We start from the raw sequence: 14168 nt of genomic DNA, 5'->3' as shown, positions 1-14168 counted from the left end.
TGAATCCATCTTTCACCCTCAAAATAGCCTCTGAAGAAGTGAGGGCCGGCCAAAAAGTCCATACTTTACAAAATGTCCTCACTCTGTTAGTTAAAAAGGTGTGCCGGTCCCCACTATGTAGCAAGTATGAGCACTCACATACACACACGCACACACATGCAGCGGTGTGTCTCTGCGGTGTGGCGACAGTAAAAAGCACTACGATCACTGCATTATTCAACACACACACACCAATTAAACCTCCCAGCGTCAATAATTAACACACAACACAATCTGATCTGCGTGTGTCTATGTGTGTGTGTGTGTGTGTGTGTGTGTGTGTATACCAGTGAACAATTATCTTTTCTCACACACACACACACACACACACACACACATAGACACACACGCAGATCCCCAGTGCAGCCCATTAGTGTCACTGGTCAGGCTGCTGGAACTGTCTGGTCTCCCATTAAACTGTGAGTGTGACCTCTGTCTCCGTTTCACTTCTCTGAGTTTTTTGACATAAAGAACAAAAAGAAACCACAGTGAGGAGAGCTGAGAGCAAAGTGTCGGACAGAAGAGAATAATGTTTAACCTTTGTTAGAACACTGTGTGCTGTCACACATCCAGCTCTGCTGCACACTCTGATTGGACGTCCTGACAGCCGCCACTCCGCTCAAGATCCAGCTCCTGTTTCACGCTCGCCACTTTTACGTTCACACTGATATTTTTATATTTCATATATTATTCGGACATTTTTCTTCAATTTGACAGTTTTTGTTTGGCAGCGACGGCAGCCTGTTAATTCATTAATTATTAAAAAAACTGATCAGTATCAAGAAATGACAAGAAAAGCTTTTTCTTACAAGATGAAAATGTCTTGTAAAAATGTCTTTATAACAAGAAACTGATGAATTAATTTATCTTTTATTTTTCTGGCGTAGCATTAATGTGGAGGCAACTTTGGCTCAGACTTCACAGTGTCTGCCGATTAAGCCGGATGCAGACGACACTTTGGTCCACACCAGTCATCCCTGGTCGTTTGTCACGATGTGTGTGATGTCATCAGGTTATTCTTGTCCTATTATTATAACGATTATTTCAGACACTGTGTCTATTCATGTTCCAGCTGAGCTGTTACTGTAGTTACGTTAAAAGTGTCATCATGTTCATTTTTACTCTGTGTGCTAACGCCCCTACAGGAAATATCTAAAAGGCTGGGCTGTTGCCATCAATCAATCAATCAATCAATCAATTTTATTTATAAAGCCCAATATCACAAATCACAATTTGCCTCACAGGGCTTTACAGCATACGACATCCCTCTGTCCTTATGACCCTCACAGCTGATCAGGAAAAACTCCCCAAAAAACCCTTTAACGGGGAAAAACATGGTAGAAACCTCAGGAAGAGCAACTGAGGAGGGATCCCTCTTCCAGGATGGAAGTCCTAAAGTTTCCATAGCAGCAGATCACTCTGTGTTTCTATTGGTCAAAGTGACGGCTGTGACGGAGAAAATCAAACATACTAGACTTTCTGTCCGGATGTTGTGAGGCATCTCAGACGTGGCGTCGGTTGTCGTCTACTATGACACACTACATGAGATGAAGCGATGGATTATGACGTACAACACTTGTTCACGATCCATGCCGACACCGTGCGTCACTGCGTCAGGCTGTAACCAGGCTGATATCTTGGAGCCTGACATAAAATACAACAGTAAAAAACAACAAACATGCCCATCGACATGTTTTGAAGGTCTGTGATCGTAATAATTCAGGAGAAATCTGTAAAGTAACTTTTATTTCTCTGAAAAACCTTTAATGTAAATTTCTGTAAATGTTTGTGAATCAGGATTTTTTCTCTTTAATTTTATGGATTTTGTTTGGCAGTCATGTGACTGATTGGTTTTCAGCCGTTACTGAGAATCAGGACAAATCTACCAAAAACAGAACAAACAAAATAATATTAAAATTATAATGCAAAAGATTTTTAAATGTAGGAACACGAAGAAAACATCTGAGAACACTCCGTCAGTTATCCGTTAGTAGAGGAACAATCATCTTTATGAGCCAGATGAAAATGTGTTGTGATGGACTCATTGTTCATTCCTCTGATGTCACTGCGTGTTTTAGCACCACATGTAATGTAGCGCAGTGACATCATGACGAATGAATGTCCTAGATATTACATATTTTATTTTAGATCGATAAATGTATCCAGGAATATGTAAACAACCGTTACAGCCAAATGCTGCTGCACAGCGTATGTCAATGTGATGGCGTGATGTCAGAAGTCTTCACTTCCTGCTGTAAAAGAATCAACATTCTAGCCTGGTTCCAGACCATAGACCCCGCCCACTCAACTGAGTAGGCTTGCATCTCTGGTCTGGCATACTGCAATGAATTTGCAATTTATCTCGTCCAAACGATGGACGGACCAATGAACGCCGGGGGTGGGGGCGGGTCTAGCGATTAGCCAATCAGTGCCATGCTGATGTCAAGCTGTATGCCGGTGGGTAACTGGTGAGTATAGCAACAATGGCGACCGCTACAGATCCTACAGACCACATTAACGATGCTATCGAGGTATTTTGCCACTACTCGCGTTAATGGAGGACCAAATTAAGGAAGCTGATAAACTGGATTTAACGGCGATGCAGCTGGGCGTGCACGACGACGGAGACATTTTAAACGGGCAATGCTCGCTTGTTGTCGGCACCCCTGAGGCATGGATACTAATGACGTCAGATTCTGAGTGAGTCGTTGATCTCTACTGATTGGTTAGGGAAAAATCAAATTCCCTCCCCCTTGTTAATCACCTTCAATGGAGGCAGTGTCAGACTGAAGGTTCTGGGAGCTTCAGTCTGACACTCAGACTATCAACGTTCTATCATGGTTCTTATTTTAGATCAATGTAAATAGGATCATAATAAAACAGATCTCCAGCTATCGTCTGCAGGACATCCTAATAACAGCCTCCAAATCTAAAACTAACAGAACGTTCTGACGACTCTGGGGCAAAAACGTAGAAGTGTTCCACTGTTCCCTATTTTATATCAAACGTCATGTTAGTGAACGTTAATCCGAGTCCGCGCATCTGCGTGTGATCTGGAATATTAGTGGAAAATTCATTTACATAAACTGTGTCAGCAGCTCAGCAGGAACAGAACTTCACGATCTCATCACGTTCTCTTCATGTTCTCATCACGTTCTCTTCATGTTCTCATGTCAGTGTACAGTTGTGTTAGTGTACAGGTGTGTCAGTGTACAGGTGTGTCTGTGTACAGGTGTGTTAGTGTACAGGTGTGTCTGTGTACAGGTGTGTTAGTGTACAGGTGTGTCTGTGTACAGGTGTGTCAGTGTACAGGTGTGTCAGTGTACTGGTGGACTGACCCCGTTAGCAGTGCTGACAGCCTGGTAGTAGATCCCATAACTCTTGTGAGGCAGCAGAGGAGCGTTCCAGTAACCGCTGTAGGTCCTGTTATCACCTGCATGTATACACAGGTAAAACAGGTGTGTGTGTTTTTTTTTTCTTTTCATTTTGAAACAACGTAAGTATGTAGGTAAATAAGTAGGGAATTAAGGAAGTATATAAGCATCAAGGTAAGAACATAAGTGAGCAAGTGAGTATGTACGTATATAAGTATCAATGTAATTAAGTAGATCAGTACCTGACTAACAGACTGACAGACAGACAGACTGAAGGTGCGGACACACCAAACTGACATCAAAGAACTAGCGGCGACAAAAGCCAACTGTTGAGTCGTCTACGTCGCCTCACGTCGCCCTGTGTCAGTTGCATTTGAACACACTACACGGACTACATCCGACGGCCAAGTAGCACGTACGTTCTGCGCCTGCGTGAGAGAGAGCGGAGTGAGAGAGTGGTACATCCTGTCAGCCGAGGGGTTTCCTATCTGTGCAGCCGAGCACCGCAGCACCTCCACGGACTATTACATCCAGACGCTCCCGGTGTTTCCTCCGCAGGCTCCACTTCACTCAGCTGCCCGATAAACCCGCTGCTTCTTCCCACTTTAACCTGAATAACAAACCAGGGCTCGGTGCTCCGGTTGGATCCAAACGGAGAGCCGGGGCTAGCTCAGAGACTAGCGGAGGCTAACTGGCTGTGCTTCCCTCCGGTCATGCTGCGGCTAACGCTCCGCTAGCCGCTCCCAGCTAGCTCCGGTTTGTTATTCAGGTTAAAGTGTGAAGAAGCAGCGGGTCTGTGGGGCAGCTGAGTGAAGTGGAGCCTGAGGAGGAAGCACCGGTTAGCCCCGGTTTCACTACAGGCAGATTCACTCGCTACAGGGGCGAGGAAATAAAACCTGAACAGCCAATCAGAGTGATCTCTCTCACCGACAGTGCGGGACACACCGCAAAAACTAGGCCGACAGATGCTCACCGACAGCCTGACTTTGGTCGACGGCCGACCGTCTGCTTGGTGTGTCAGGGCCTTGATAGACAGACAGACTAACAGACAGATGGACAGACAGACGGACAGACTGACAGACGGACTAGTGGTCAGAGTGGTTGACTGACCGACACAGAAGGGCATGGGGGCTCTCAGCTCGCTCATCGGCAGCTCTGCACTGAAGTAATACTGAGAGTTGAGCAGCGTGGCGTTCTGGAAGTGAATGGGCACCGGATAACAGCGCAGGATCTCTGCAGTACCTCTCCTCTGCCTGCGGGGGCGCTCCTCCTCCACCACCACCTGGTACTTACTGCAGACAGACAGACAGACAGACAGGTTGATGTGTGTTCCTGATCTGTGACATCATCAAAGGTCTGTCAGTTATCATTTTTTATTGGGGGACAAGGAGAGGTTTAAAGAGTCTAAGTACAGGGTTAGCAAGGCAGTGAGGGAAGCTAAACGGCTGTATGCTGAGAAACTACAACACCAATTCTCAGCCAATGACTCTGCTTCTGTCTGGAAGGGGCTCAGCCAGATTACAAACTAAAAAACCTTACCCCCCCCCCCCGTCAATGACCTGTGCCTAGCCAACGACCTGATCAACTTTTACTTTCGATTTGAAAGACAATGGGACAGTCCAGACACCATCCCCCGCGACCAACAACTCCATCCCACCAGCATCACCTCCCCCACCTCAGCAGGGGCCTGCCGCCCCCCTCAACTGCCCGCACCTATGGCCCCCACCTCCCCCACCACTACTCTCACTATCCAGGAGAGGGATGTCAACAGGCTCTTGAAGAGGCAGAACCCCAGCAAAGTAGCCGGACCACACTCTGTCTCTCCGTCCACCTTGAAGCACTGTGCCAACCTGCTGTCTTCAGTGTTCACACTCACTGGAGACATGCCATGTGCCAGCCTGCTTCAAGACCTCCACCATCATTCCCATCCAAAGCCAAGGACCACACGACTTAATGACTATAGACCCATCGCCCTGACCTCTGTGGTAATGAAGTCCTTTGAGCGTCTTGTGCTGTCACACCTCAAGGCCATCACCGACCTTCTCCTGGACCCCCTGCAGTTCGCTTACAGAGCCAACAGGTCTGTAAACGACGCTGTCAACATGGCCCTCCACTTCACCCTCCAGCATCTGGACTCCCCAGGAACCTACGCCAGGATCCTGTTTGTGGACTTCAGCTCTGCCTTCAATACAATCATCCCAGCTCTGCTACAGGACAAGCTCTCCCAGCTGAGTGTGCCTGACTCCACCTGCAGGTGGATCACTGACTTCCTGTCTGACAGGAGGCAGCACATGAAGCTGGGGAGACATGTTTCTGACACCCAGACTGTCAACACTGGATCCCCCCACGGCTGTGTTCTTTCTCCTCTGCTCTCATTAAAAGAATCAAATCAAATTAAATTAAATCAAATCTTCTCCCTGTACACCAACAGCTGCACCTCCAGTCATCAGTCCGTCAAGCTCCTGAAGTTTGCGGACGACACCACCCTCACTGGACTGATCTCTGACGGGGATGAGTCCGCCTACAGGTGGGAGATTGACCAGCTGGTGACCTGGCGCAGACTGAACAACCTGGAGCTCAACGCTCTTAAGACAGTAGAGATGGTTGTAGACTTCAGGAACAACCCAGCCCTGCCCACCCCCATCACCCTGTATGACGCCCCAGTTGACACTGTGGAGTCATTCCACTTCCTGGGGACCACCATCACCCAGGACCTCAAGTGGGAGCTGAACATCAGCCCAGCCCCAAGCCAAATTCCTTGTATGTGAAAACCTACTTGGCAATAAAACCGATTCTGATTTCAGCCAATCACTTCACAGTGGTGGGAGGAGTCAACATTTCACCTAGCTAGCTTTACTAGCACTAACTAGCGTCTGCGTGTCAACTCCCTGATCATTACAGAATATAGTACCTTCAACCACGGCTCATTTTAAAAAGACCATGGCAGAAAGGTGTGTTCTGTGTTTAAATTCTAGCACAATTTACCAATAATAAATCATCGTTGTTTGTTTCTGGCTGCCAGCGTTAGCTAGCACAGTTAGCATGCTCGCTAAGTTAGCTGAAAAGTCATCTATTTCCACTTCAAGATGCTGATCAAAAACGTTGCCATCTGTTGGTGCTGTGTTGAGGGTTAATGTTAGAGTGGATGGTCTGGTGGGACGAGTCAGTCTGTCTGTCTGGAGGGGCAAGAAACCACCTTCAAAAAAAATGACAGACTCCATGTCTCCACATCCAGGAGTGTGTGGACACTGGAGGAGAGCCGATAGACCCGCCAACAGAGAGTCAGGACGCTTGTCTCATCAGTCCCTGGGGATTTCATGTCCCTGTCCTCAGGACAGGTGAATGTGTTCCTCCAGACCAGTTCAGCACTAATCCAAGTATCAACAGAAGGAGACGTTAAAGTGTAAACTTTTCAGCGAGCTAATGTTGCAGCCAGAAACCAACATGTATGATCCATCGTCTGTTTGATCATCTCTCAGTGCTCCTCCTAAAATGTTCCTATATCCTGTCATGATCCAGGATTCAGGAGCTGATCCGGAGACAGCGTTAGCTAACGAGCTGGTGCGCTAGGAAGTAGATAAGTTTTTCTGCTTTAAACGTTGTTTTCACTGTAACAATCTAAAATATGTTTTTATCACTCTGCATCTGAACAACATGAAACTGAGAGTCTGGTACTCGTGCACGTGCATGTGCATGTGCATGTGCACATCTAAACCGGCGTCTCTCCGGCTCTGCAGGAGGACGTTTTCTCTTAAGATTTGCTGTAAACTGCATCTTTTGGTTTGGAGGGCTGACAGTGTTGGATATTAGCGACTGGATTTCTAATCACATACAGGCCCGACACATAAAGCTGCTCTCCTCCTCTTCTCCTCCATCTGTTGGTTCATTATTCAGCTGCACAGAAAGGTCAGCTCTGCCTCTCCTCCATCACTCTTCCCTTCACTTTTATTAACTCTGGAACTTTATAATGCTCTGACATTAGACTGATAATTCACGTCTGTGCACGTATTAAATTCTGTTTGTGGCTAGAGGACATAAAGACACAACACGAAGGGAAAACGTCCCACGTGAAAAATCATCACTGTCTGTTTGTCAGCTGATCTGAATTCAAAATCAATTCCTGTTCTCCAGTGCTCTGTGAGAAGAAGAATCAGAGCTGTAAAGGACAGATAAATACCAGCTATCTGTCTGGATGACAGAGTAGAGGAGGAGTCTCATAAATCATGCTCGTTACAATGGTGATTTACAGCTTCTGTGATGGTGCTTCAAGATGGTTTCAGACTGCTGAGCAGAACTCAGACTGTTCAGGATGTTATTGAACTCCGCAGACATTACAAATTCCTGCAAAGCTCTATGGAAACTCTAAAGACTACGGAAACTGTAACCTTTTTCTATGGACATAAATAATCTACAGACTTGAATAAAAACTCTGCAGAAACGCTATTGACTCCAGCCAGACACAACAGACTCTACAGGAACTCTACGGACTCTTCAGGAACCCTACAGACTCTACAAGAACTCTACGGACCCTACAAGAACTCTAAGAACCCTACAAGAACTCTACAGACCCTACAAGAACTCCACTGACTCTACAAGAACTCTACAGACCCTACAAGAACTCTACTGACTCTACAAGAACTCTACGAACCCTACAAGAACTCTACAAACCCTACAAGAACTCTACTGACTCTAACAGAACTCTACAGACCCTACAAGAACTCTACGGACTCTACAAGAACTCTACGAACCCTACAAGAACTCTACAGACCCTACAAGAACTCTACTGACTCAACAAGAACTCTATGAACCCTACAAGAACTCTACAGACCCTACAAGAACTCTACTGACTCAACAAGAACTCTATGAACCCTACAAGAACTCTACAGACCCTACAAGAACTCTACTGACTCTAAAAGAACTCTTCAGACCCTACAAGAACTCTAAGAACCCTACAAGAACTCTACAGACCCTACAAGAACTCTACTGACTCTAAAAGAACTCTTCAGACTCTACAAGACATATACGAACCTTACAAGAACTCCACTGACTCTACAAGAACTCTACAGACCCTACAAGAACTCTACTGACTCTACAAGAACTCTATGAACCCTACAAGAACTCTACAAACCCTACAAGAACTCTACAAACCCTACAAGAACTCTACTGACTCTAACAGAACTCTACAGACCCTACAAGAACTCTACGGACTCTACAAGAACTCTACAGACTCTACAAGAACTCTACGAACTCTACAAGAACTACGGACTCCACAAGTACTCTACAGACCCTATAAGAACTGTTGAAGCTTGTTAAAAACTTGAATTATTCCACAGACTCGGCCAACTTGACGATGAAGCAGCAGCCGATCACAGAGGGACAGTCTGCAGCTCTGTTTTCCACCAGCAGGTGCCAGAGCTGCACCTGAACGCAGCACAGTGAGTGTTGAGCAATGTTCATGTCCCGAGGGAAACGCTGGAAACAATAGTTGTGTTTTTTACTGGAAACAGACGCAGGACAGAAGTCATAGATCACACACACACACACACAGGGTGTGGATGGTGAAACTGCAGTATTGTCACATTTCCTGCCGGACAGGAAACTAAAGGAGGACAGGAAGACACACACACACACTCTGCAGCAGTATCTGTATTGTTTGATTTCCACAGAAATAAAGAGAAAAGAGACAGATTCAATCATTTCTTCCTCCTCCTCACTCTCTTCATCTCTTTCTTTCCTCTCCATCTTTGACAAACCGTCTCTAATCACATTCCTTCACGCTCACGTTGCCACACTGGTGTGTGTGTGTGTGTGTGTGACAGTAATCTGATTACAGCTGCAGGTCGCCTGCGGCAACACCTTTTGTCCTGTGATGTGAGGCTCTTATACATGAATGTGTCACTGTTTGTCAGTGTGTGTGTGTGTTGGTGTGTGTTGGTGTGCCGGAGGGCCGATGCTCGCTCTGGTGTCAGATGAGACAAAAGCAAAGTTAAATATAAACACACAAACATGAAATCGTATCTCAGAGCAGCATCTGTTCAATCTGATGGGTTTCACATAAACTATCATGTCAATTAACATACCGCACATCTCACACACACACACACACACACACACACACTCTCTTTACATCCTCAGTCTTGTTCCTGCATGAAAAGAAAAACATAAATCTGGATTCGCCTGAAATCATCCTTTTTCTTCTTTTGACTCGTCGGTGTGTCGACGTGTGTTTTATAGAAACGCTCTTTTCTCCCAGGCCGCCTGAACAACCCACCAGCTGCGTGCTGGCTTCATTTGATTTTGCTTTATTTATTGATCCTTTAACCGGGAAAAGGGACATAATTGGTGACACTCTGAACGGCGGGGTTGTGTGATTGTTGATGGACACTTGAGTCCCACAGTGACGGAGGAAGTGAAGCAGCTGCTGACGGCTGTGATGAGTGCTGAGTGGACCCTGAGTACACTTTCAACTTCATTCAGCACACAGCTGGTGTGAGAGTGAGCGCAGGCGCTGATGAACGTTTATCTTGAGTCACAGAGATTCAGAAATCAACGTCAGAAAGTCATCTGCCAGGAGCGTGCACGTTCCTGTACTGCCGCATGGCGTCCGTACAACCCCGTGTTTTGTTGGCCCCCCGCTGTGTTGATGCAGAGTAAAAGTCGCTCTGATCTTTGTCTCTCATCTGCTACATGAAGACGCTGCAATTCAAAGAATCATCATCTAACAGCTCGTATGACATCATACCAACGACATTCTGACACACAGCTACGTGTTAACGTTAAGTTTTTTCCCCCGTTAAAGGTTTTTTTGGGGAGTTTTTCCTGATCAGCTGTGAGGGTCATAAGGACAGAGGGATGTCGTATGCTGTAAAGCCCTGTGAGGCAAATTGTGATTTGTGATATTGGGCTTTATAAATAAAATTTAAATTGGATTGAAAGTCGGGGGGTCAGGTTTAAAACTGCCCGTGACTCCGCCCACCAGTCCACCCTGTGGTTGTATGACTCCGCCCACCAGTCCACCCTATGGTTGTATGACCCCGCCCACCAGTCCACCCAGTGGTTGTATAACCCCGCCCACCAGTCCATCCTGTGGTTGTATGACTCCGCCCACCAGTCCACCCAGTGGTTGTATAATTTCAATTTTCAATTTTATTTATAAAGCCCAATATCACAAATCACAATTTGCCTCACAGGGCTTTACAGCATACGACATCCCTCTGTCCTTATGACCCTCACAGCTGATCAGGAAAAACTCCCCAAAAAACCCCTTTAACAGGGAAAAAAACGGTAGAAACCTCAGGAAGAGCAACTGAGGAGGGATCCCTCTTCCAGGACGGACAGACGTGCAATAGATGTCGTACAGAACAGATCAGCATAATAAATTAACAGTAATCCGTATGACACAATGAGACAGAGAGAGAGAGAGAGAGAGAGAGAGAGAGATGCAGGTAATGACAGTAGCTTACAACAACATTAATGAAAGTAATAATATTATAGTTATAGTTCTGGCTACTGTGGTACAATATGTTGAAAGTATGTATTAATATCTGACAGTATACTTGTGTGACAATAATCATATGTGTATAATAACAGTAGAAGTATGACTAATGACTAATGATGGCAGCAGCAGCAGGAGGCATCTGGCAGGACCACGGCAGCAGCACAACCACACACGTCACACTGTCCAGGCACCGCTGTGATATGAGTTAATCTGAGAGACAGTGGAGCACAAAGGCTCCGGAGAAGAAGCCGAGTTAGTGACATCCAGAATGGCCGAGTTAGCAAGATGCAGTAATAGGATACGAGAGAGAGAGAGAGAGAGAGAGAGAGAGAAGGAGAGAAGGTGCCCGGTGTATTATAGGGGGGTCCTCTGGCAGACTAGGCCTAAGTCAGCCTAACTAGGGGCTGGTATAGGGCAAGCCTGAGCCAGCCCTAACTATAAGCTTTATCAAAGAGGAAAGTCTTAAGTCTAGTCTTAAATGTGGAGACGGTGTCTGCCTCCCGGACCGTAACAGGAAGATGATTCCACAGGAGAGGAGCCTGATAGCTGAAGGCTCTGGCTCCTGATCTGCTTTTGGAGACTTTAGGGACCACGAGTAACCCTGCGTTCTCAGAGCGCAGTGTTCTGGTGGGATAATATGGCACTATGAGCTCTCTAAGATATGACGGAGCTTGACCATTTAGAGCTTTATAAGTTAACAGTAGGATTTTAAATTCAATTCTGGATTTTACAGGGAGCCAGTGCAGAGAAGCTAAAACAGGAGAAATATGATCTCGTTTCTTAGTTCCTGTTAGTACACGTGCTGCTGCATTCTGAATTAGCTGGAGAGTTTCTAAGGACTTACTAGAGCTACCTGATAATAGAGAGTTACAGTAATCCAGCCTAGAGGTAACAAAAGCGTGGACCAATTTTTCTGCATCTTTTCGGGTCAGGATAGGCCTAATTTTCGCAATATTACGCAGATGAAAAAATGCAGTCCGTGAGGTTTGTTTTAAATGAGAATTAAAAGACAAATCTTGATCAAATATTACTCCGAGGTTTCTTACGGTAGTGCTAGAGGCCAGAGCAATGCCATCTAGAGAAACTATGTCATCAGATAAAGAGTATCTGAGTTGTTTGGGGCCAAGAACAATAACTTCAGTTTTGTCTGAATTTAACATCAGGAAACTGGTGCTCATCCAATTTTTTATGTCTTTAAGGCAGTTATGGAGTTTAGTTAATTGATTACTTTCTTCTGGCTTCATCGATAAATACAACTGTGTATCATCCGCATAACAATGGAAATTTATAGAGTGATTTCTAATGATGTTACCTAAAGGAAGCATATATAGAGTAAATAGGATTGGTCCGAGCACAGAACCTTGCGGAACTCCAAAACAAACTTTGATACGTAAGGATGATTCATTACGAACGTCAAGAAATTGAAAACGATCAGATAAATAAGATTTAAACCAGCTTAGTGCTGAACCTTTTAGGCCAATTAAGTGATCCAGTCTCTACAGTAGAATTTGATGGTCAATTGTGTCAAACGCCGCACTAAGATCTAATAAAACAAGAACAGAGACGAGTCCTTTGTCTGAAGCAATCAGAAGGTCATTTGTAATTTTAACTAGAGCTGTCTCAGTGCTATGATGCACTCTAAATCCTGACTGAAATTCCTCAAATAAATTATTATCCTGGAGAAAATCACACAGCTGGTCTGCGACTACTTTCTCAAGGATCTTTGACATAAAGGGAAGATTAGATATTGGTCTATAGTTGGCTAACACCTCTGGATCCAGGGTGGGCTTTTTTAGTAGAGGTTTAATTACAGCTACCTTAAAAGACTGTGGTACATAGCCTGTTAATAGGGATATATTGATCATATCTAATATATGAGTGTTAACTAAAGGAAAGACCTCCTTAAGTAGCCTAGTTGGGATGGGGTCTAAGAGACACGTTGATGATTTAGATGAAGAAATCACTGCGGCCAATTCTTGAAGAGAAATTGGGGAGAACAATCTAAATATATATTAGGTCTTACAGCTGTGTTTGAGGTTAGATAGGTAGGCCTACCATCTGAGGGCAGGAGGTCATGAATTTTGCCTCTAATAGTTAGAATTTTGTCATTAAAAAAGCTCATAAAATCATTACTGCTAAGGGCTAAAGGAATACAAGGCTCAATAGAGCTTTGACTCTCAGTCAGCCTGGCTACAGTGCTGAAAAGAAACCTGGGGTTGTTCTTGTTTTCTTCTATTAATGCTGAGTAATAGTTTGCTCTGGCATTGCGGAGGCCCCTCTTATAAGTTTTGAGACTGTCTGTCCAGATTAAACGAGATTCTTCCAGTTTGGTTAATCGCCAATTCCTTTCAAATTTTCGCGATATTTGTTTTAACCTACGGGTTTGAGAGTTATACCAAGGAGCGAACTTTCTTTGCTTTGTTAACTTCTTTTTAAGAGGAGCTACAGAGTCGAGCGTTGTTCGCAGCGAGCCTACGGCGCTATCAACAAAATGATCAATTTGGGAGAGGTTAAAGTCGGCACGGGAAACCTCTGTTACTGAAGGTATTGGTATTGAATTTAACGACGAAGTAATCTTTTCCTTAAATTTTGTGATAGCACTATCTGATAAACATCTAGTATAGTAACTGTTGCTGAGTGGCGTGTAATCGAGTAAAAAGAAATCAAAAGTAATCAGATAATGATCTGATAGCAAGGGATTCTGTGGAAAGACTTTTAGGTTATCAATTTCAATTCCATACGTCAGAACTAGATCGAGGGTATGGTTAAAACAGTGAGTGGGTTCATGTACACCCTGACTGAAGCCAATGGAGTCTATTAATGAGATAAACGCGGTAGCCAGGGAGTCATTATCAACGTCGACATGAATGTTAAAATCGCCTACAATAATAACTTTATCTGATTTAAGAACTAAACTGGATAAAAACTCTGAGAATTCAGATACAAATTCAGAATACGGGCCAGGAGCACGGTACACTATAACAAATAAAAGTGGCTGCGAGGTTTTCCAGGTCGGATGTAAAACACTAAGAACGAGGCTTTCAAATGAATTATAATCTAGTTTAGGTTTAGGGCTGATTAACAGACTAGAGTTAAAAATGGCTGCAACTCCCCCTCCTCGGCCGCTGCCTCGAGGAATGTATGTATTATTATGACTGGGAGGAGTGGACTCATTTAGACTAACATATTCATCTTGACACAGCCAGGTTTCAGTGAGACTGAGTAAATCAATATGATTATCTGATATTAATTCGTTT

General features: G+C 44.7%; 1 protein-coding gene across 10 annotated transcripts in view; it reads right to left on the bottom strand.

Moving 5' to 3' along the window:
• The window catches only part of LOC117264970 (receptor-type tyrosine-protein phosphatase mu-like), a 259756-nt gene that overhangs the window by 113754 nt on the left and 131834 nt on the right, over nt 1-14168 (bottom strand). For all 10 annotated transcript variants that reach the window (XM_078162819.1, XM_078162810.1, XM_078162815.1 and 7 more), the window contains exons 15-16: nt 4524-4705; nt 3378-3472 (exon numbers count right to left, since the gene is read on the bottom strand). In XM_078162819.1, coding sequence (XP_078018945.1) covers nt 3378-3472; nt 4524-4705 — 277 coding nt within the window. The remainder of the gene's footprint in view (nt 1-3377; nt 3473-4523; nt 4706-14168) is intronic.

Source organism: Epinephelus lanceolatus, chromosome 20, assembly GCF_041903045.1.
Source record: "Epinephelus lanceolatus isolate andai-2023 chromosome 20, ASM4190304v1, whole genome shotgun sequence".
Classification (NCBI taxonomy): domain Eukaryota; kingdom Metazoa; phylum Chordata; class Actinopteri; order Perciformes; family Serranidae; genus Epinephelus; species Epinephelus lanceolatus.
Note: the sequence above shows the minus strand (reverse complement) of the source record. Positions and strands in the feature narration are given on the sequence as shown.